This window comes from Manduca sexta, chromosome 8 (assembly GCF_014839805.1).
Source record: "Manduca sexta isolate Smith_Timp_Sample1 chromosome 8, JHU_Msex_v1.0, whole genome shotgun sequence".
NCBI lineage: Eukaryota > Metazoa > Arthropoda > Insecta > Lepidoptera > Sphingidae > Manduca > Manduca sexta.
In genome coordinates, this window is record NC_051122.1 from 6,893,534 (window position 1) to 6,919,190 (window position 25,657).

At 33.4% G+C, this 25,657-nt stretch overlaps 2 protein-coding genes across 2 annotated transcripts; both read left to right on the forward strand.

The window, feature by feature from the left end:
* Positions 1-894: 894 nt before the first annotated feature.
* On the forward strand, positions 895-14,971 carry LOC115446675 (alpha-tocopherol transfer protein-like). Its single transcript, XM_030173439.2, has 7 exons — positions 895-1,023; positions 2,086-2,164; positions 2,711-2,870; positions 11,257-11,503; positions 12,556-12,666; positions 13,430-13,563; positions 14,834-14,971. The coding sequence occupies exons 2-7, from the start codon at positions 2,086-2,088 to the stop codon at positions 14,937-14,939; spliced, it is 837 nt and encodes a 278-aa protein (XP_030029299.2). The 5' UTR covers positions 895-1,023; the 3' UTR covers positions 14,940-14,971.
* Positions 14,972-16,849: 1,878 nt separating this feature from the next.
* LOC115446715 (alpha-tocopherol transfer protein-like) lies at positions 16,850-24,942 on the forward strand. Its single transcript, XM_037436471.1, has 7 exons — positions 16,850-16,984; positions 17,982-18,060; positions 18,437-18,596; positions 22,677-22,923; positions 23,523-23,633; positions 24,024-24,157; positions 24,751-24,942. The coding sequence occupies exons 2-7, from the start codon at positions 17,982-17,984 to the stop codon at positions 24,854-24,856; spliced, it is 837 nt and encodes a 278-aa protein (XP_037292368.1). The 5' UTR covers positions 16,850-16,984; the 3' UTR covers positions 24,857-24,942.
* The last annotated feature ends 715 nt before the right edge of the window (positions 24,943-25,657 follow it).

The following is a 25,657-nucleotide window of genomic DNA, read 5'->3' on the forward strand; positions in this document are numbered from 1 at the left end:
AAAAATACAATAAATTATTCGTATTCAACAAAATACAATACGGGATTTTAGTTTGGTTTGTTGCTGCTTTGCTTTCCCTGTTTCAAAAGAGATATTGTTATAATATCAATTCTCTCCTTCAGCTTTTGAAGTTATGGAATTTAATTCGAGTCACTATGGATTTCTCAGTTTCGAATATAAGTTTTATTTAAATATTCTTCATAAAACTGCCTCAGTGGCGTAATTGTATTACGGCACGACTGTAATGGGGAAGTCAATCGATCCCCGGGTAGGGCAGTAATATTCTATTTTCTACTCAGTATCAACCCGGAGACTAGAATTTGCGCCCAATATGTCTTGCCTCTTGTAAGTATAGGAAGGAATACACACGGTGGAAAATAAGTGCAACGGAGGGTTCAGTTCGAGATACAAGGCGTGAATTAAGGCTTTGAATGATGGTATTATATAACTAATTTATCATTTACATAATAGAAGGTAAAGGTCATTATGTTCCTATTTAATATAAGCTATTAACATTAAATACAGTTTAATTTTTGTTCCTTAATTTTATGATTGTTAACGTTACTTATTTTATATTTTATAATTGTTTTTTCCAACATATCAATGCATGCCGTGGCAACTAAAGGTAATGCATTTAAAATATTGTTAGTTGTTTGTAAGGTTCAGTTGTTTTAATGTAATTACCACTGTTTGTCCTTAAAATAAATAAATAAATAAATAATGTGTGTAATAAAAAAATAACATGTTAAAATAGCTAATAATAATATTCTAACAATTAAAATAATATTTTGTATGTAGTCCATAATAGTATACAATTCAAAAGTAGAAAAAAAAATACGCTCTACTAAGATAAATAGCACGTCGGCCCGCGTTTGCCTTACAAAATATTACTCATATTATCACCACGCTCGTCGAGGCATTAGTTAGAATTGTACCACGGAGCTAAGCGTTCTTGTCAGTGAAATTCGACACTTCGCATAAGCAATACATCGTGACAAATATTTGGCGAATTGCGAAAACAAGGTAACGATTTCATTATGATTTCTGCACAAAGAAAAATTTTCCTATACTTTTATGTGCATATTAAATTCACGAATAATATTTATTTAACTGTAATAAATTTATGGGTATTTTATTTTAATAGCATAAACTTATATATTTTTAAATTTAATTTTGGAACAGTCTAAAGGTGTAGCTAATTCTTGTACAATTTTGCCACGAAAATAAATCCCATTCTATTACAATGAATTGAAATCCTAAGATTACATGCGCTTTTGAATTAAAGAAATCTTAGATATTCGTTTTTAGGCTAGTACCCGAGAAAAGAAAACATGCAAAAATATTTATTTTATATTTTAAATTATTTTGATAATTGTGTAGCCATAATATTATTATACTATGGTGACGGAAGCAAATATTAGTTCACCGGCTTAAAAAAAATGTTAATAAGGAAACCTTATAGAGAAAATAGAAGAGCTAAAGATGTAAAAAGAAAAGGCGAGGTTTTTATAAATTTTCCTTTATATTTTCCTCTATATTTTTTTAGCAACATAACCCTTTTACCTAGAGCTTCACAACTATGTAACCACATGTAATAAATGAATGTATATAATTAAATATATACACACGAAGGTTTAAATAACAAAAAAAAACATATTTATGAAAATTAGAAATAAATAACTAACTATATATTTTATGTCTTTGGAAATAAAATGAAAATAACCAAATAACTAAGTATCTATTTTAATGTAAAATTCAAATTAAATAATAATAATAATAAACTCCGTAAACCGCACGACAAACTCGCATCCTAATAATATGTGAGTTTACTTCGAGTTTGGGAATGTTTTGACATGAAATAACGCGTATTAAGTAAAGATAAATTCATTTCTAATTCTCGCCGAAGTCCTGCTTTACGTTTTGTAAGGGACTGTGGTACAGAAAACATCGATAAATCTACCCATTTAAGCTGTCAAATCTATCAATGTTGAGATTTCTAATAAGTAAATGTATCTTTTTTAAAATTGGTATATATTACGTCAATAAAAACTTTATAACTCTAGTAATTACACATTAATATTACAGATGACAAACATCAGCAACAATGATATCCAATTTATCAGAGACTGGATGGCGAAAGAGGATCATCTGCCGAAAGACTTCAGTGAGTTGTTGAATTGTCTATAATTTTAAGACTACCCTCATGACACTCTTATCGCTGAAATAATGACCATTAAGTTTTAGCAAAATATACAACAATAAAGAGCCGCGATGACCTGGTTGTGCGGGAACGGACTGCCGATACGAATGTTCGCAGGTTCAAAATCCAAGGGCATGCAACTCTGACTTTCTCTAAGTCACATAAGAATTCTTTGTGAATTATCGCTTGTCGTGAAGAAACCTGCAAACTTTCTCTATAAGAATTTTGAGGATATGTGAAACATTAGTTTCGAAAACCACTGGTTTTCAGCCTCTCCTAACTTCATGCTATTATTGCATAATAATGTAAGATCGAGTGTACATACAAGGGATAATTTGACCGCGCACTTTATACCATTTTTATAGCATTTTCCTGTCATATAACTTGAACCTATAACCGAGGAATATAAATTACGTAGTTGTGCACAAGGAACTAATTTAATGTATGTAGGTAATACAAAATCTTTACTTAATATGTACATTTGAGAATTTATTCACATTATATTTTTAGCCGACATGATGATCAAGAAATTCCTGCATAGCTGCTACGGAAGTCTGGAACAAACTAAACAATGTATAGAGAAGTTTTGTGCCGGCAGGCAGAATATGCCGGAATTGTACACTAATAGAGACCCACTGTCGCCCAGAGTGTTAACTGCGAACTCCATTACGTAAGTATAGAAAAATAATTCTAATTCTGCCACCATGCAGCAGTATGTATTCCGGTTTGAAGGATATTGTAACCAGTGTAACTACTGGTCATAATAAGGTAACAGCTCATGTCTCAGGATGTAGAGCGCAGTGTGATACTAAATAATACATTGTAATTCAAGGTGTTGGATGGTGTTTTTACTGTTTATTGGCGGTCGTATTACTTACCATCAGGCGAACGTCAAGCTCGCCTCGTCATTCAAAGTTTACACAGTACACGCAACTGAATCTCTTAAAAGGAAAACTTTCCTCGTTTTTGCAACACTTTTCATTGATGTTTCACTTCTATTGGTTATAGAGTGAAGTATTATAGCTTATATGCCTTCCTCAATAAATGGGTTATGTAACACTGAAAGAATTTTTCTATTCGAACCAGTCGTATCGAAGATTAGCGCGTTCAAAAAACACACACTCTTCAGTTTTATACAATAGTATAGAAATATAGATAGATAAAGTGAACTATGAAGTTTATTTTGGTGAAGAAAAAACGAACAGGGACACAAAAGTTTAAAGGTGATTTGAAATTTTGATTTGTTCAACTACTTTTGTGCCTGATGTTATTGAGAAATAATATTCATTTATATAATCCATTAAATTAATTCTAGAATTTTATAACTTCTTTGAAGGTGAAATAATAACATCTGAGATCCATACTCAACACGTATAATTTATTTAATGGCCTTATTATAAAATTATCGGAAATATATATATGACTTAATGGAAATATAAAGTAAATGTAAGGAAAACAACATATAGAATAGTTTCGCTTGTTTAGCGACCACTTCCAGTTAACAACCAGTTGTGTTAATAGATTTCATTAATTTCAGACAAGCTTTCGTTTCGAAATAAATAGAAAAAGTATTCTTTAAATATTATTTGAAAAGTTGTTGCATATTATTTGACAAAATTATATACCAGCCACTGAACTTGAAATAAAAAAACAACGTTCGTTAACCGAGACGTGTGTTGACTTACAGAATATAATAAAAAATTAACAAGGCGCGCGACATTCAAACTTAGTTTTTTTTTCATATATGCGTTGTTCACTAAAGTATGAAGGGTAAATAATTTTATATCCATTTCAATTGTTTAATAGGTGTCAAATAAATTTTACCTAAATTTAAAGTAAAATGTATTTGTCAGCTACTGAAATATAAACTTCAAAAATATATTAGAAAGCCACAAATGAGGTCGTATTGTAACTCATAAAATTTTATTCTCTTTTACTCCTTATTCTTAATAATAAGTTTATGGTTATACAATTTAGGATTTGGAGTTATAAAAAGCCTTAAAGATGCACATGTTTATTTTATGAAAAACGTTGACTATTGTCTTAATCTAACACGCTAGAAAGCGGCGATAGCCTAATTGGTTGTGTAACGGGCTGCCGAGATGAATGGCCGCAGGTTCGAAGCCCAAGGACACATACCTCTGACTTTTCTAAACTTATGTGTGTATTTTTTCTAAATAATTGCTTGCTTTAATGATGAAGGAATACAGCGTGAGGAAACCTGCATTCCTGAGAAGTTCTCTATAGGAGGGTATATATATCGAGGGTGTGAAATCTACTAATCCGCACTAGGCTAGCGTGGTGGACTAAAGCCTAATCCCTCTCAGTAGTAGAGGAGGACCATGCGCAACAGTGGGACAATGTATAATATAGGGCTGACATTATTTAATAACACGCAGGTGGTCGCCAACTGAAATAAGTGGTCTTAGACAGGCGCATTATCCATTTTTGCAGTTTTTTCTTTATTTTCATAATTTATAAATTGAATGCTTTATATTTAATTCCACAACTAGATTCATTGACATATATTCTTTTATTTAGGACCAATTTTTATGGTCGCCAACTATTTTACATCTTATCTTGGTCTTGAATTATTCGTGGAGGTCTAGGGAAGGTTTAAAAGGTGAGAAAAATTCGAATAATTGCCGGGAAAATCCTCAAAACAGCATTTTTCTATTTCCCATACAAACGTTTTCTAACTAATACGTAGAGTCAATTTGAGCTTTATTGCTATTGTATAAAGTTCACTGTTGTCTAAGCAATGTAGGTGTGTTCCTAACATCAAAGCAGTGTGCGTTGGAGCACAGAATATAATAATGTAATGTCGCGTTCTGAAGTTCAACAAAAGTGATATCGCGGACCCGACTAAATTGAACAGTCACAAAATTTAATATATCATTAGTTATTTGGTTGGCTTCACGATATTATTTCTTTTGTTTTACTTTAAAATGCATGTTTTCGTTATGGCCAATTTTTGAGCTACTTTTGCATATCTATACTTATAATAAATCTGTAAAGAGGTCAATTCTGTACATGAAATATATTTCCAAAATGACTATCAGGGGGTGATTAGGGATCGATACTGATGCCAAAAATGCAATTAGTAAAATTTTTGTCTGTCTGTCTGTATGACCGTTATAGAAACAAAAACTACTCGACGGATTTTAACTTAACTTGGTACAATTATTTTTCATACTCCTGAGCTGGTTATAGTATACTTTTCATCACGCTACAATTAATAGGAGCATAGCAGTGATGGAAAATGTTGGGAAAACCGGAGAAGTTACTCCATTTTTTAAGCTTCCGTCATTTCGTGTGCAACCTTAATGGTTAAAAGTTCCTTCGATTTCACCAGGATCCCATCATCAGACCCTGACCGGACAATCGGACCACCTGCATACCACCATAAATTAAAAAAACATCCCGACAAATTGAGCACCTTCTCCATTTTTGAAACCTGAAATCCACGCGGGCGAAGCTGCGGGCGGAAGCTAGTGTAAAATACATACTATATGCATTGGTGGCGTAGTCGTATTGCGTGCGCGGTACGATAATGTTCCGAGGTCCCGGGTTCGATAGCCAGGTCGGAAAATGTAATATTGGGTTGTTCTGCTCAGTATCAGTCTGAAGTCTAGATTTGGGTCCAAAATCACGATAGGCTCCTATTACATCATGGGATGGAAAATACTGGCAAAAATTAGATGCCCCGGGTAGCACTCTGCCTATCCTTTTAGGGATAAAAGCTTGATGTAAGTTTTTTTTCAAATTTGAAATTAACAACTCAACTAAGTAGTTGCCAAAGACGTTCAACTATATATTTTGTGAAAGACCAGACATCAGGACCAATTTTTTGCTTCAAAAGTTATTAGAGGTAAATATTTTACTTGTTTCCTCATCGTTCTGGTTTATCAAGACAACTGCGATTAAACTGGTTGTAAATATAGGTGTAAAAGTTCTTTGGGACATTTACAAGGGGACAAATAATTCGTCCTGTCTAAAAGGTCACAAAAATAATATAATATATGTATATGAGAAATTCATGCAATATATATCTTTGACTATTTTTTATTCACGTAAGCGAAAAGGCGTTGTTGATCTTGAATGATAATGTCAAATTAAAAAGTTAAGCTTGTTTAATAGATTTTGAATTTCTTGCCAGGGTTGCCAATCATACTAGTAATACAATATAAAACTTATTCCGCTCTTCAATATGTTGAGGTTTGCATAGCCAAATACAAAGCCTTTTTAATAATGTTATGTAAACTGGCCGTGTAACAGTATGTATCTTTTGAATTATTGTATTTGGAATGAAATAACAATGTACTGTTACTAAGCAATGTGTGCTAGTCTAATACGGTTGTCTAATGTGTTAACTCTATTAAAAATATAAGTTCCTATTCTACGGAAAACCTGGTTTACTTTCCACACTTACTCTGTAAGGGCGACTCGAAGCCCAACACAATACTGTTTATTTTTTATTTTTTAAATGTAAACAAAATACTCATTTCATCGTCGCTCATATCGATGGTTCCGTGAAACTATTAAAGAGTTATATATAATTGATAAATATCTACATACACACAGAAAAGTCAATGGTGTGCCATGTTATTTGAACCTGGGTACATTCGTCTCGATCCGTTCCAAATCTAACTGGGGTGTCGGCGCTCTCTTCTAATTTTGAAATAAAAAAAAAAATACTCTTCATTTATTTTAATGTCGATTTAAATTGTGAAGAGACTTAAGATTTTGTTTGAAATACAAAAGTTGTTAATTTGCGTGAGAAAGGCAAAAGAACATGTTTTTAAAACTGAAAAAATTGAAATACGTGGGGTTAATTTTTCTATACAGTTTAGTTTGATTCTCTGACCTCGATATACTATATTTCTCATAATATTATAATATTATTATTAATACAGTCTACTCTCGACTCACAAGCTAACGAGTACCTACAGATACGTAAAATTGAAATGCAAAATTATACCTATATTAAACTACCTCGGTGGCGTAGATACTGCAGTGCTGAGGTCTCGGGTTCGAACACCGAATTGGGCATAGTGATATTGGGTTTTCTATTCAGTATCCGACCGGAGTTTGGAATGTGTGCTCGCATGGTGATAGGCTCGCCCACTATCACATCATGGGACGGAATACACAAGGTGGAATGAGGATGTACATGTTACATCTATGCGTACCCTTTCGGGGATAAAAGGCGTGTGTATGTGTGAAATTATATGAAAACATAAAATATCTTAAAAAAGGTATACCTACATCAGTAGCTGAAGAAATTGAAACCGTTTTCAAACTGCTTTGTCTTCTATCAACATATTTTTTTCTTTACAAAAATAGAATATAAGTGATTTACGTTATTTAATATAAAAGAAAAAAATATACAAATAAACTTACGTGTGTCATTGATTGTCAGGTTTGAAATTGTTAAACTATTTGTAGCTGACTGTACCTATACAATGAGATAATGTGCGAATTCTCACATTGAATATAATTACACATCAATAGTAGATAATATATAATAAATCAGAATAGTATAAAACAAAGTAACGTTTTATGAGTACTTATGTCAACTACATAGTTTCTTTTAACACATTATATAAAGTAAACATAAAATATTGCTTGATTTCTACACATAATCTATCTTTCTTACTAATATTATAAATGCGAGTATGTTAAAATGTTTCGTTGTTTGTTAGAAGTAAACGCAGATATAGCTGAACGGATATATGTGCTAAGCTCAAAAGCGATATCTCTCAAAAAAAATCAAAATCTTGATTTTTATGGCGTCGGATAGCTTAAAAAAATACCCACCCTATGAACTTAAGACAGGCCTTTACCAAGAATGTCAGCTATCTGATCTGAGGAAGTGTAGTGTGGTTGACTCCTTCCCTCTCTATCTAGTCTCCCCTTATTTTTAGTTGTCAGTCTGTATACTCTTCTGAATTTGTCACCATATTATCTTGTCCATATCCATCATAAAAAGCGGCGATAGCCTAAAAAGCGGCGATAGCGTAGTTGGTTGTGGAACGGACTGCCGAGACGAATGTCCGCAGGTTCAAATCCCAAGGGCATACAAATCTGACTTTTCTAAAAAAAAAAAATATGTGTGTATTCTTTGTGAATTATCGCTTGCTTTAACGGTGAAGGAAAACATCGTGAGGAAACCTGCATACCTGAGAAGTTCTCTATAGGAATTCCGAGGGTGTGTGAAGTCTACCAATCCGCACTAGGCCAGCGTGGTGGACTAAGGCCTAATCCCTCTCAGTAGTAGAGGAGGCCCATGCTCAGCAGTGGGCAAGTATATAATACAGAGCTGATATTATTATTATTATCCATCATAATAGTGTTTGCACTCTGTCATTCAGACCACACATGATGTCAAAAAAGACAAGTTAAGGTCTAAAATTCCAGTTGACTTTAGTAATTAGGTGACGTGGTTTAAGTCTTTGATCCATTTAAAGTTCAAACAGGACGCCTCTATGACTGAGGTTAGGACATCGACATTCAAAAATAACATTAAATAATTAATTTATTTGACCTTGGGTTTTAGATCATTATCTAATTTATTGCTGTTTTAACATTACAAGCCGATCGATAGTTTTTTTGGATATTTTTTATTATAAAACGGGCACGACAAAGTGACTCTACTGTACCTGATGGTGTGGGTTTTTTTTTTTTAAATACAGACCCCACAGTCCACACCGGGGGGACAAGTGAATGGGATACTACGAACCCCCCGGCTTAACGACTGCGAGGCCCTGGAGGAAGAGAGGAAGAGGAGAAATAGGGGGGAAAGAAGGGGGAAGGAAGAGGAAGTAATAGGATGGGCGGAGAGGAAAGGGAGGTGAATAGTTCTACGAGTCCCTGTCAGACCCCCCATGTGAACTTGCAACCATGGGGGTGTAGGCATCACCTATAGTGTGCCTAGGTCCGCGACATAATGTCCCCCCGTGCATGGGCGTGCATTCGGTGTGGAGACCGAGCGCACAAGAATTTCCTCGGGGGGAGATGGTGTGGGGTTAAATAGAATGTCAATTGATGATGATGACCCCTCGCAGTCGACACAATTATGCCGGCCTTTTAGATCTGGATATATACAGGCTGATCCCGGAACGCGATACACTTACATGGCCTATTATGGCGGGTTTTAGCACCTTGATTTTATTAATATCTATACTATTATATAAAGCTGAAGAGTTTGTTTGTTTGAACCCGCTAATTTCAGGAACTACCGGTTCAAACTGAATTTTTTTTTGTGTTGGATAGCCCTTTGTTCGTGGAGTGCTGTAAGCTATATATCATCACGCTATAACTAATAGGAGAGGAGCAGTAATGGCTAATCTCAGGAACTACCGGTTTGAAATGAAAAATATTTTTTGTGTTGGATAACCCTTTATTCCTGGAGTGCTATAGGCTATATATCATCTCGCTATGACTAATAAGAGCGGAGCAGTAATGAAACATGTTGCAAAAACGGGGAAAAAATATTAGTTTTGAGAGCTTCCGTTGCGTACGCTTCGTAAACGGTTAAAGTTATGCAACAATGATGTATGACGGGATTGTTCCTGTTAAAAAGTTCTACAAAAATATATTATAAAACAAAGTCCCCCGCTGCATCTGTCTGCCTGAACGTGTTAAACTCAAAAACTACCCAACGTATTAAGATGAAATTTGGTATGGAGACAATTGGAGACCCTGGGAAGAACATAGGCTCCCGGGAAAATATATATATAGCGTGACTTTTATAATGGAAAATTTTAGCCCGAAAATGTTTATAACGCGGGTGGAGGCGCGGGCTAGTTATAAATATAAATGCGGAAGTTACTGATTGCTGTTTGTTAGCAGAAAACGCATAAACCGTGAAATAAATCGGGTTGTTTGGCACAGAGTTCAAGCAAGACTTCCATCATAAAGCATCAATTTAAACCCTAAAGAGCGAAGAGTATATTTTTACCCTTATTTATTGATTTGAATAATTAAATTAATATCGATTATTATTTGGGATCTATTGGAATTACGTATTAACTTCGGTTGTTACCTAATCTAAGATTTCAAAATACTGATATAATCAGTCACGTGGTCACTGCCACTTAATATCTCACGTCATTCTAACATGATGGCAGAAATGGGGTACTATTAAAGCTATAAGCCATTATAATGACTGAATTGATTTGCAATAATCGTAAGTACCGTGATAAGAATTAATAATAAACGTTTCTGATCACTATGTCTCTCGCATACAGATTATATGACGTCAAACTGTACTGCATTTTTAATGTAGTATTGTATTTGTATTGTTTTGATATGGTGATCTAAGTGAATGTTGCTATGTCCTGTTTAGTAATGTCCTAGAGCTCCAAATGCCGTAGTGAGGAGTTATTTGGTCTTAGCCATGGACATAACAAATATAAAGCTAAAAAATTGAATGTACTTAAGTTTAAATTTAAAAAAAATATATATTTTTTAATTTACAATAATGTTTTGATATAAGCATAATTTCAAATACAAAAAGTTATGAAGTCAACAATAATATAGATGCAGCTTACTCATAATGACTTCATACGAATTTTGCTAACGCAAAAAAATTAAAAATAACATGAGTAACTTCCAAGTAAGAAAAACACAAAAAATACATTACAAAGTTTAACCTCATGTCTGTTCTTGACACACTACCAAATGTTTACATCGTTTAGTAACCTTTAGTACACTCAAACCACTTACAACAAGTGCAAATAAATTAATTCAATATGTAAACATATATTTGTTTTTATCTAATGTCGTTAGAGGCGTATAAAGGGTGTATGTCGGCAGATTTTTTTTTAATCTTCATATTTAAATAGGAGTTCTGTCACTTAGTGACTATGAGTCTCCCGTACGGCAGATTCTCGACTTTGAAAAATAATAAAAGACGTTATCACAGCAATGCTCCGTCCTTAGATAAATAACGTCCATGAATAAAAGGGTAATTGATCACTGGAATGCCTAAACACATACGAGGCCGCGAGCAGAAATGAGTCTCAAATGTAACCAAATATTGTTACTTTCAGAACCGTGGCCACATACAACGTCGAAGGCGACGAAATACTCATTCACCAGTTGTACGATCCAAATCTTGAGAAATTCGACTTCTATGATGTACTAAAATCGTTCAGCTTACAGGCTGATTACTGGATCAACCACTACCCAGTGTTTGCAGACGGGCACATAGTACTTTTGGACATTCAACATTACTTTCTAAAAATAATACCGAAAGTCAATATATTTTACTTCAGGCAGTTTCTTTTGTATTTAATCGTAAGTATATTTACTTGTATATTTATATTATTATTTTCTCCCGACGTTTAGAAGACTTTGCAGCCTTCGTGGTCACGGGGGGGATAAATAACCACGATAAAATCCGTAAATAAATTTATTTCAATGTCTAACATTCGCGTAAACATAAGAATCTTTATATTTGTAAATATTTAACTAGTTCAATGGAATATTTATGTTGTAAAGTTCCTAATAGTTTTGAATATAATTCTCTACATAAATACAATGAAATAGTAGTGTGTTTCTTTGCGCAATGTGTAAAGACGCCTAACGAAAATGTATAAATATTCCAATATAATATATAATTATCGCTTAATATTTTAAGCGATAACTATATAAACGTGCAACTTAAAAATGTTTTTTAAGACAGCCAAGAGGGGTTAGGTGGTTTAAAAAATACGAATGGAATTTCTTGTAGAATAAATTGCTGACTTCATATCACCTGTAATATTATGACAATAAGTTTTGATTTTGTTGATTCTAATATGTATTTAATTTACTGAGTGACATGGCTTTCAATTCCCCCAACATGGCGCGCGCACTGACCGTATTTTTAAAAGCCATCTATTCTAAATTTATAATATATATATATATATATAGATTAAACATCATAATATTTCTACAATATGTTTTTTAATTTTTTTATAATGTCAATATAGTTTCATTAATTTTATAATTAAAATACTTACAGCTAAAATCATAAAATTTCATGCATCTCTTCTTAAAGAATACATTATTTTAATTTGCAACCGACACTATTCAATAGTAAATTCAAAAACAAATATTTTGTTACTCTAAAATTTTCATTAAGAAAAAAATTATAGATAATTTTTTGCATATTCCCGCAAGTAACTCGTGAGCATTAAATCAATGGAACGAATGTCCCACGGCGTTGGTAAAGAGGAGGGCCTTAAATATTCTAACACTCAAGATTTTGTGTTGTCAGCTCACGAAAAGACAATCAGCCACTTTTTCATATACATCTGGAAGTTGCTAAGGAATGATGGTTCACACAGTAAAAATCTATATTTCAGGAAGCCATGCCGGTTAGGCTAAAACAAGTTCACGTGTTCAACTGCCCGTCTTACTACGAGAAACTGTATTTACTTGTGAAACCTGTGCTTCCTCAAGAGATTTGTGATATAGTAAGTTTTATATTATTTCTAACTAATATTATAATCAAATCAGTGTCCTGCGACTCGCCGAGCTTCACTGCTCGGTGTCATAAAAGGCGCGCCACTGCTGATACTGGCTTGAACAGTTGTAGTGGTGGGCGTGAGGGCGAAAAAGTATCTAATAATCTTCAATAAAGACGAAAGTTTGTGTAAATATTTGAATGTTTGTTAGAACTAAACGCAGTAAAAATTGAACGGAATTGTCCCAGTATATATTAATTCTATACTGGTATTTTGCTCCCATGCGAAATAATGTAATTTTTTACTCAGAGTTTTTAAGTAGATGGCACTAACGTCGTAGTGTTTGAAGAATTTCTGTGGCGTAAAGGCTTTACACGCAGGTGAAGCCGCGAGCAATACCTAGTAACTTAATATAAAAAGTATTAGAGTGTTCATAGTAAGATAAAATTATAGTTTCACATAAATTGTGCATCAAAACGTGAGCTCTGATATATGTAATTATAGTTGGTCAACAGCTAGTTTTTAATGTTAAGTTTATGAACAAAACAAAACATATGAGTTTAATAATAAATTATTTTTATCGCAAATACTAATAGATTCACGAAGCTTTTAAAGTGCATGTAAAAAACTAATTGAATAAAGGGAACTTTGTGTTTGTATTTTAAAATTATAATAATATTAATTCCTATAGATTTTTTCAAATTAACTATGAACATAATTATTTATAATTATACATAGGTAAGTACAATCTTATTGTTTTGTCGGTTTACAGATACATTTCCACCCCAATCTTGAAAGTCTTCACAAGGTAATAGACAAGAAATACCTTCCAGTCGAGCTAGGAGGAGAGGCACCGAGTATGAAAACACAGACGGAACAGTGGGTTAATAAAATTGAAGAGTCAAGGTGAGAACAGTTTAAAACGATCAGGAGCCTTATTCTCTATCTCACACGTTATTTTAACAGTGCGTAACAAGCACGTAACACAACGCATCATGTTTAAGACTATAAACATTTTGCTTACAGAATACCATTCCACGCACATTTCTCGAAGATAACATGACACGGCCGCGTTACGCGTTTACGCTATCTTGCAGAATAAGGGCCCAGAGTTCTAAGATTATTAGAGCGGACATTGGGTAGATTGTTATGTAAAAATATTGCGCTTATGTGATGCTTACTAAATATACGGTGACATAGCAAAACATCAATGTAAAATGCTTTATATTTTTTCCATATCGTGATATGCACGCTTTTAAGGTGTACATTAGCATATTTCCTGTAAATATGTTATTTTTATATTAATACTAGCTAACCAGACAGACGTTGTCCTGTCTTAACTATGTATGCACGCGCGCATTCTGTCGATCGCTGACAGTTATGTAAAATTAATATTGTCGTTAAGTTTTCTAAAATTTTCTAATTTTCCGCGCAATTTTTTGAATTTTGTGTTTCATAAGAACTTTCTCCAGACAAACACAACAAAAAAAAAAATAGTGAAATCAGTCCAGCTGTTCACGCGTGATGGCGTGACCAAGGGTAATAGGAAATCATTTTTATATATAAAGATCTAAGGACGTTGTACTGTGACATATTGTCACATGGATAGGTCGAATGAGAGCGACGTATTACCAATTAGTAATAACTTTTGGAGCAAAAATTTAGTTCTGATGCCCGGTCTATAATTATTTATACTGTTTAATGTCTGAAAAAGATGTTTTATAGCTAACATTATGGTATGGAAAGTTAAGAAATCAATACATTATTGTCAATTTATGTACTAAGCCTAGATGATTATGAAAATAAAGTTACAGGTCAAATTCTCCTTCAGTATGATTCTAAAAAGTGTGAATATTTTTCGTGTACAGTGTCTTACTCTATTTAATTAATATCCTAACAAGTTTTTTATTTAGATGTTTTTAAAAAATGAAGATGATTAAAATTTCTTGCCTTAGCATCACATCTTCATTCAATAATAATGCTCATATCGACCCATTAGATTCACACAATTTTTATAATAGCTTTCTTTGATTCAGTACAATGAATTTCAAACAAATAAAATATACTTTCTGTAAACACAATGCTTGAACAATGAACAGTGCAAAAGACAGCACAAGACCTGCCAACATTGAACCCATTAATTAAATATTTATTTATTCTTATTATTTATTTCCAGAAAAACATACCTAAACGACAATTTATGGAAGGGACTAGCGGCGAAGAAATCAAAATCGGCGGACAATGCAATGAATGGATCGTTCAGAACTTTATCTATTGATTAAATTATTATAGTAATTATATATAGTATAGTTTATGCCTTTTTATATTTATTGAGCACGTTAAAGAAGCACAAATGATAGTCAAAGCTTCTGCTAATATTGCATGGTTTTTAAGAACAAATAATATAAAAAAGTAAATTTAAAATATAAGTACTTGTTTTTGTAACTTGTAGAGATACTAACAACATAACCCTCAAACAAAACTGCGTTACTAATCTGTTTTATAAATTATAACCACAAATATTTATGCTTGGAATCACAAAAAAATAAATAAATTAATTAAAAGAATATTTTATTTTTGTATTTTAATTTACTTTTAGTTATTACCAACTTATTGTTCTGTTTATTCTTCCTTATACCAAATAATGTAATGGCTAACGACGGCACGCTGACACGAATAAAATGAAGTCGCATCAATACGCCTGAGAAACTTAATAGCCATGAAATAAATCCCACTGAGGTGTTATTGTGTATTATTTTTACAATAAACGTATGGCCGTTTAAGATATTTATTTTGGTAGCCAAATCCATCATCAACCATTAAAAACTGGTTAAGTTTAAGATCGCGAGATCTATTTTTTAGAAGATAGATTCCGCGCGTTCTTAAGGCCATAAAAAAAAATTGCTTATCAACTGTTTTTTGAATAAAAAAAACCTAAAAGATTATTTTAATGCCGACTCGGTTCTGAGGAAACGAAATACCTATAATATAAATTTTGCAAATCCCCATAAGATCGTATCCCTTTGAGAGGAAACTGCATGCTTCAGTTGATAAGATTTGACACCACATTACATAGCACATGCATGCCGATTTAATTACGTTATGTCTACCAAGAATGCAAAGAATCGACCGAGCAATGCTGTCAGAAAATAACCTTGCTCTATAAAGAGATAAGGGACTATGAGGCTAATATATCTTTCTGTTCTATAGTTATTTTTTATGCCTATGGCCCGCAGTCTGCATTTCGCTATCACTCTATTCTGCCCAAATTTGCCTTGATAGGAGCGGTAAAATTCGATTTCGACGTGCCTTATTTATAATCTGTATTTTATGTTTTTGCTTATAAAGTAGTTAATTGAATGTGAAATTTTATTGTAGGCATTCGCCTAAACAGACCTTAAATCCTATTCTAAGTAACTTTTTATTGATTTCAAATAGATTTAAAATTAGCCTTGTTTACGATGGCCGAATATTATATAACTCGTTTCCCATGAGTTATTCGATTATTTTACGTGTAAAAAACTTCGAAAAAAATTTTTTTTTAGTTATAGCCAATTTTTTACGCAAAACATGAAACCTTGACAATCACTCCAACATATTGTACCTATAGTTAAAGCAAAAATATACATACACGTTTCGAAGTATTATTATATAATATCTTTTTTATTGCTTTGAATGATGAGATGAGTCTGCTTTTCACCTAATAATAAGCGATACCATCGCCCATAAACAGAAGAAACACAATCCAACACTTTGAATTACAAAGTATTGTTCAATATTCCACTGCACTCGCCATCCTGAGACATAAGTTTTGAAATCTTATTAGATATGGCCAGTAGTTGCACTGGCTAAAATGTCCTTCAAACCGGAACACAACAGTGACAACAAACTGCTGTTTGGCGGCAGAAATAAACATTGCGGTGGTACCTACCTAGGCGGACTCTCACATTTGAGAGACCTACCACCAGTAACCAGTATTCCTGCAAGAACTTGCCAGTCTAAATATTATGAACCACGCATCACTGTAAAATAAATCATATTTCAATATGATAACAATGTTAATGCAATTTAAAACCAGTTCCATTTAATTATATTATGTAAAATATCAGCAAAAAAAATAAGCTATCTCAGTCGCACGCGTAGGTAATCAAGATTAATGATATAGTCAGAATATAATTTGCGCAACAATAGTTAGAGTTATACCACGAAGGTACGCGGACTGTTCTGTAAAATTCAGTAAGATAAAGAAATAAAAATTTTATTCGCACAATATACAGTACTAGACAAATAACTAAGAAATATTCGGTGAATTAAGAAACTTATAAAGGTAACTAGTTACACCTTGTTATTTTTGTATTATCTATAATTTAAATTTATATACCTAGTATAAATTTAAATAAACTAGATTTATTGAGGACGAGTAATAACAAACATGGTATTATAATACCTACAATCTCCTGAATTACGTTCCTATACATGTATGTCAGGAAAGAGTTCCTTCCTTATATCTAAACATTTTAAACAATAAATACAGGTAAGCAATTTCATGATATTTTGGTATTATTTAATATTTAGTTTCTTTATTTTGTATTTTATTAGTGCGTTCTTACACAAAAAATTTTCATCTTGTCTGTCGACGAAAAAGTTTTGACTACGGTTGCAAGTAACTTTTCGTTAGTCTACTTTTGTAAATTTATTTAATTGTAATTTTAACTTATTTTTTTTACAAAAGGTTATTTAATACTAACTTTGCTCGCGGCTCGGGCACGCGTGGCAAAGTTTGCCCCAGGCCCACTATATATTTCCTCGGAATAAAAAGTAGCTTATGTCTTTTCCAGGATCTTAGATTATCTCGGAACCAAATTTAATCAAAATCGGTTTACTGTTTCAGCCCTAAAAACGTAGCAGACAGATACACAGTTACTTTCGTATTTATGATATAAGTATGGAAGATAGATTGCTGCATCGAATCATTTCATTTTTTGTTAAAAAAATATTGGACGAAGATGAATAATTATTTTGTCACATTTTTTCATATAATACTAGCTTTTGCTCGCGGCTTCGCCCGCGAGAAAGAGTTTGCCGGGTTTTTTTTCCGACTTACTTGATATGTATCGTTATATTATGACCAAATTACACAAAATCATTATAAATTGTAGTCTATGTGTCATTCTGATGTATAACCGATATTACTGTAAAGTTTTATCCAAATCCGTTTACTAGTTTTTTTGTGAAAGAGGAACAAACATACATACATCCATCCTCACAAACGTTCGCATTTATAATATTAGTAGAATAAGCAGTTAATAAACCTTCGTTTCCAGATGAGTAATATTACAAGCCAAGATATCCAATACATCAGAGACTGGATGGCGAAGGAGGACTATTTGCCGAAAGACTTTTGTGAGTTACAGGTTTATTATAGAAATATAATATTAAGATACATTTATTTTTGCCTATTTTCCTTTCTACACCAGCTTATTAACAAATTTTAAAAATGAAAGAAGTTATCAATTACTCAGATTTTATTAGCTGGTTATATTACGTTATATAATTATACTCTTTAACTGGTACGTCTATGAATTTTGGCCGAGATACATTCCCAAGTATTGACTTGGGAACTTACGTACCTGGATGCGTATTGGATTGCCAATACGCATCCACTATCGATTTTTTATTAGATTTTTTTTTATGTTTTAGTTAAATAAATTAATAAATGTAATTTTTAAACATTTAAAATTATTATGAAACACAATACAACGGAGTAATATTTTTTTAGCTGACATGATGATCATGAAATTCCTACACAGTTGCTACGGAAGTCTAGAACAAACCAAACAATGTATAGAAAAGTTTTGTGTCGGGCGACTGAACATGCCTGAAATATTCACCAACAGAGACCCACTGTCACCTAAATTGCAAACTGCATTCTCTATCACGTAAGTATTTATCTACCATTGTAAAACATCGTGAGGAAACCTATTTGAGAAATTCTCTATCAGAATTTTGAGGGGGTGTGAAGTCTGCACTAGGCCAGCGTGGTGGACTAAGCCCTAATCCCTCGCAGTAGTAGAGGTGGCTCGTGCCCAGCAGTGAGACAGTAATACAGCGTTAATATTATTACTTTATATTAAAAGTGTCGAAATTGAATATATTTTTTGAATATAGTTCACATAATTAGTATTTTTAATAGTCAATAAAATGGAGAAAAAACTCCCGTTTATTACTTTAATCGCGGTTTTGATGGGAGAACCCGATTTACCACTTAATTGGGTAATTAAGTCCCATACAAAGATTTATTTCTAAAAGCGAATTGGATTACAATTTGCCAAAAATTGATGTTTTTTTTTGTCATCTATCTATATACTATTATATAAAGCTGAAGAGTTTGTTTGTTTGTTTGTTTGTTTGTTTGAACGCGCTAATCTCAGGAACTACTGGTCCAAACTGAAAAATTCTTTTTGCGTTGGATAGCCCTATGTTCGTGGAGTGCTATAGGCTATATATCATCACGCTATACCCAATAGGAGCGGAGCAGTAATGCCTAATCTCAGGAACTATCGGTCCGAACTGAAAAATTCTTTTTGTGTTGGATAGCCCTTTGTTCGTGGAGTGCTATAGGCTATATATCATCACGCTATACCCAATAGGAGCGGAGCAGTAATGGCTAATCTCAGGAACTACCGGTTCGAACTAAAAAATCATTTTGTATTGGATAGCCCTTTGTTCGTGAAGTGCTATAGGCTATATATCATCACGCTATGACCAATAGGAGCAGAGCAGTAACGGCTAATCTCAGAAACTAGGAGTTTGAACTGAATAATTCTTTTTGTGTTGGATAGCCCTTTGTTCCTGGAATGCTATAGGCTATATATATCATCACGCTATGCCCAATAGGAGCGGAGCAGTAATCGCTAATCTCAGGAACTACCGGTTCGAACTGAAAAAATATTTTTGTGTTGGATAGCCCTTTGTTCCTGGAGTGCTATAGGTTATATATCGTCACGCTATGACCAATAGGAGCGGAGCAGTAATGAAACATGATGCAAAAACGGGGACAATTTATTAGTTTTGAGAGCTTCTGTTGCGTGCGCTGCGTAAACGGTTAAAGTTATGCAACAATAATGGATCACGGGATTGTTCCTCTTAAAAAGTTCTACAAAAATATCATAAAACAAAGTCCCCCGCTGCATCGGTCTGCCCGAACGTGTTAAACTTAAAAACTACCCAACGTATTAGGATAAAATTTGGTATGGAGACAGTTTGAGGCCCTGGGAAGAACATAGGCTCCCGGGAAAATATATAGCGTGACTTTTATAACGGAAAACTTTACCCCGAAAAACTTTATAACGCGGGCGGAGCCGCGGGCAAAAGCTAGTTTTTAACATAAAAAAGTACTCATTCTTTAATTCTTTTTACCTTTATAGAGAATAGAGTCGATTGACATAACAAAAAAAAAAATGAAAAAATGTTTGCGTAATTTGCCCATTGGCTAACTGTGACTTATTGTTTCGAAACCCACGAATACTGATTTTGAACCTTAAAAACATCTGGACAGTGCCCAGATGTTTTTAAGGTTCAGGTTTTCTTATATCTATTGCATCATCAATACGTATCCGTTGATATTTTCAAATTATTTATATCTAATAAAAATATTATTTACGCAAATTTAACTGAGTTTTGTTGTTAATAGGGATTTTGTCGATATTTTACACTAGCTTTTGCTCGCGGGTTCGCCAGCGTGAAAAAGTTTTTTTGGATAAAAGTCCCGCTATATATTATTCCGGGATAGAACCTTATGTCCTTCCCAGGGTCTCAAACCATCTCTATCTGCTGGTTAGTTTTTGAGTTTATCGCGTTCAGACAAGCAGACAGAATGGTAGGGGACTTTGGTTGCATAATTTTAACAGCTTACACAGAACACGTAACGGAGGCTTTTAAAAAGAAAAAAATCCCCGTTTTTGCAACATTTTCTATTCATGTTCCACTCCTATTGGACATAGCATGATGTAATATAGCCTATAGTCTTCTTCGATGAATGGGCTATCCAACACTAACATGATTTTACAATTCGAACCAGTCGTTCCTGAGATTAGCGCATTCAAACAAACAAACAAAATCTTCAGGTTTACTTAATAGTATATATAGATAGATAACGAAAAAAAGATGTTACGTAGGTATGTTAGGCATACGTCTGTTATTTTAATTATGACTTCAAAGGATACGCTATATCGTCAAATAATTTAAGACCATTTATGTAATTTTTTTGGTCTTGAATCTTAATTATTCATAGAATTAGAATTTATGTATATATTATTATGTTACGTAACCGGTGAGTTTTTACATAGCCTACACATATCACTACATATGTAGGGGACAAGGAGGCAGCTTCGGACTGAGGCATATTAAGGCAAGAGTAATAAAAAAATCGTGAATACAGACTGCTTAATAAATGTATTAATTTAATGACTTCATCTGAAATAATACATTACTCTATCATTTCTTATATTTACATCCTACACATGTTTAAAACTGCAAAAAAAAAGGATTTTTTGTAAAAACGTGTCTAATAGTGCAGTCCTACCCTTATCAATCTATATGTTTATTTGATTACATCTCCGCTATAGCCAATCACATCTACGGCATACATGGGCCAGTTAAACTATTTAAATTAAACACCGAGCATTGGTTCGTAGTGCTATATTCCAATTGCATAAAACAACTAGATTAAAATTGCTTTTTATACTGTACTCAAACACTAAACAAAACTAAACACTAAAAAAAAGCGGCGATAGCCTAGTTGAGTGTGGAACGGACTGCCGAGACGAATGTCCGCAGGTTCAAATCCCAAGGGCACACACCTCTGACTTTTCTAAAAAAAAATCAAGTGTGTATTCTTTGTGAATTTATGGTTCCCTTTAACGGTGAAGGAAAACATCGTGAGGAAACCTGCACACCTGAGAAGTTCTCTATAGGCATTTCAAAGATGTGTGAAGTCTACCAATCCGCACCAGGCCAGCGTGGTGGACTAAGGCCTAATCCCTCTCAGTAGTAGAGGAGGCCCGTGCTCAGCAGTGGGCAAGTATATAATACAGGGCTGATATTATTATTATTATTATTACTGTACTCAAGTACTGTATATATCGACGGTTTAAAAGGCTAATTGATTTAAGTGATTTTCTTTTCGAAATTTTTAATTATGTAAGAAATTACATATGAAAAAGAGCTGATTTTAAATATGTATGAAACATAGTGTTGCCTAAGTGAAACAGTCTCAACCGTCGATATAGATTTTAGAAATATTGAGTAAAAAATACTGTCTCGGTGGGGTATACATATTCCGTGTACGGCATGACTTCCGTTCTGAGGTCCCGGGTTCAACCCAGGTCGGATAAAGTTATAAAAGGTTATTTCCACTATCAGTCCGGTGTCTGGTATTTGCGCACGATATGGCAATAGGTTAGCCCCCAATAGGCAAATAGTTGGTGAACTATATGACTCTGCCTAGTCCTTCAGGAATCCAAGATGCGTGTTTTTGTGTAAGATTTTTTTCGACTTTGTGAGTTCATTAAACTAATAGAGGTCGTCCTGATATTGCGTTACTAAACAAATCCTTCTTAAAAATAACGTTTTACAATGTTACTCGAGCTGTTGAAAATAAAAAAATTATACCTATGTTTTCGAACAAAATAAATATGACTAAAAAGTAATTTTAATTTTACACGTCCTAATGCCACTTCTACTACAGTCAGAGAATTCGTCACTTTTAGTAAGAAATACACCCACACATACCATATTTGCAAAAATCGAAAAATAAAATTGGGACTTTTGGGTTAAATATTTTTGTTGTTCATGGATAATTTGGCACAATGCTAGCAGAGGTAAAGATGCTGTCGATTTACTTATTAACGCAATGACAAAATTTACTGTATACTATTTCCCAACTCCTGCTATATTTTGCCCATACTAATTATGTTTTGTGCCTTTAATAATATAAAATAACGTTATCTATTTTCTAGAAATATGGCGTCATACAATGCTGGAGAGTGCGAGATACTTTTATACCAAATAGATGACCCGACTCTTGAAAACTTCGACTTTTACGACACACTAAAAATGTTCCTATTACTCTCAGACAATTGGATCAAATGCCATCCCGTTTATGCGGAAGGACACATTTTTCTTTTAGACATGCAGCATTACTTTTTAAAAATAATACCGAAAATAAACATATTTTACTACAGACAGTTCTTATTATACTTGCTTGTAAGTTCATTTTTCTTTGCATTTTGAGAGATTTTATAAGAGAATCAAGCACAGTTGGTGAATAATCGACCATAACGAAAAGATGGATATACAATGTTGGTGAAAATCTTTGAAAGATCTACAATAGTTAAATCCAATAACCTCATCTATGGAATGTAGGAGCAATGTGTTTTTTTCACGTGTACAAGTGTGAAAGTTTATTTTCTGTGTGACAAAGCTATCACCACAATGAAATCGATCCCTTTAGAAATTAACTTAGAAAACTATAATGACCATCCTTGCATCATAAATAGTACAATCGGGGTGCAAAGAGATTGGGATGGAACCTTGTCAATGTAAAACAAAAATGACAATAGTATCTTCTGTTCACAATATGACTCTTATAAATAAAAAGTGATTGAGTGGATACACAGATATAAAGTGATCACTTGAAATTACTTTGTAATTAACAGAATTTATACTATCAGTCTTATAGCCTTTACATTTGCATGAATTAAAGAAAGATATTCCATTACCGAATTGTTAATGACAGAAAGATCATTCGTCATTATCACTCCCTAGAAATATTAGTAATTCAATTATGGAAATATATATTCCAGGAAGCAATGCCAATGAGGTTAAAAGCAGTACACGCATTCAACTGCCCCTCTTACTACGAGAAACTGTATTCACTTGTGAAGCCTGTGCTTCCTCAAGAGATTTGTGATTTGGTAAGTTAATAGATATTAAAAAAGACACAAATCAAATATCTGATGGCACTGCAGCACTTTTACGGTAAGACTGCCATAACTTCCTGGCGCAAAGGGCGGAATTTTAATTTATTGGGGTATACAATACAACAAACCAGAACATAATCTATATATCTCCATAGCATATGCTTTGTTTCAATAAATATTTTGTAATATCGTCCATGGGCGGGATAATGCCTCCGCTAAGATAAACCAAGAGAAGCTGAAAATTGAATCAATCGAGAAAGGTTCCATGTTTTTTCAAAGTAGTTAGATTTATTTCCAACCCACATAGATTCGGTCTGGATAATACTAGAGCATCTAAAACTAAATGCATATTTCGAGAGCTTATTAGTTTGCATTTCTTTCCAGATACACTTCCATCCCACAGTTGAAGGGCTTTACAAATCAATAGACAAGAAACACTTACCAACAGAGCTGGGCGGAGAGGCACCGAGCATGAGGAAACAGATGGCGGATTGGGTCAATAGTGTTGAGGAATCAAGGTGATACAGAGTTTAATAATCACAGAGCTCTCTGTCATGCGGTCTAAAAATTTGGACCTTCAGAATCAATTGAATTTGATTTATTATCATCGTAAATATCTTTAAGAAAACAAAACAAAAATGGCGGAGATGTTTAATAATATTATTTAATTTACCTACAATTAAAAACATCACCGAATTTAATAAAACAGACAATTTCAATAAACTTTTTATTACGAGAGAATCGCTGGCATTATGTTATCACGGCTGCCTGTATATCGAATGCTTGTTGGTGGTAGGATATGTTTTATATCCACCCGAATAGTGTCCACCGTACACGTCTTAAAACCCGCCATAGGAGCCGACATAAGTGTGTCGCGTTCGGAATCAGCCTGGGTATATTCGGTTCCAACAGGTCGGCATAATTATATCGACTGGCGAGGGCTAATCATCTCTCATCAGTCGACATTCTATTGGACCCCACTCCACTTACCATCAGGTGCACTGGGGTAACTTTGCCGTGTATTAGATATAAAAAAATATATATCCACTTAATTTGTATAGATTCAGAATTAATAACTTTACAACTATTTAAATTCCATTTATTATTGCAGGGAATTCTACTTGGACGACAACCTATGGAAAGCAATTCCTACAAAAAAGTCAAAAGCAATGGAAAACGCAATGAACGGCTCATTTAGAACTTTGTCGATTGATTAACAGTCTTTAAAACATAGAATTAAATATTGAATTACTTAATTAAACTTATATTATTCAGTGGGTGGTCCCGTTTCACATCGGTTTAATAATTGTGTATTTTATTATTATTAACGATTACTTTTGAACTGATACCTGTGGCATAACTTTGGGCATGACTTTGTTGTTTTTTCTTAAAAAATAATTTATTACTTTTAAAAGTCTTTCCGGCTACAAAATTTCATAAACTCTAAAGCAACTGATAGCGTCATCTGTACGACGCCAGCGCAATCTATTTAAATATTAGATTAAAGAAATCATTATTTCCCATTAGAGCAAATTAATGGATAGAAACGTAGCCTATATATGTTATTCAGCACATGGTCTATTCGAGTGTTTTTGTGTGTTTTTTTTAGTTTTATTCTAACATTAAAAAATATAAACATTGCCATTTATAATATTAGAAGTAAGATGAAATAAGATTAATTTTTATACACCTAACTCCTTTTATTCCTGCATAATCCAGCAGAGAATGTTAGGCATTATTCCGCCTGTAGACCTTTGTGTATAAACACGCTTGGATTTTTTAATAAATAAACATCTTGAGTCATGTTAGTGACCATACGTTACCTTGATATTCGGCCGGAGAAAGTTGTCGGGCGACTCGTTTCTATAATTAGGTCATATGTGATTTACGAATGTATATCCAGCTATATAAGTATTTGGAATACAGTTTGTTGACCTCCCATTTTACTTCGAAGCCTGGAAGGTACGTAGGTATCTAAATCTTAGGGCTTTGGTAATGTCTGTGGAGAGCATGGACGT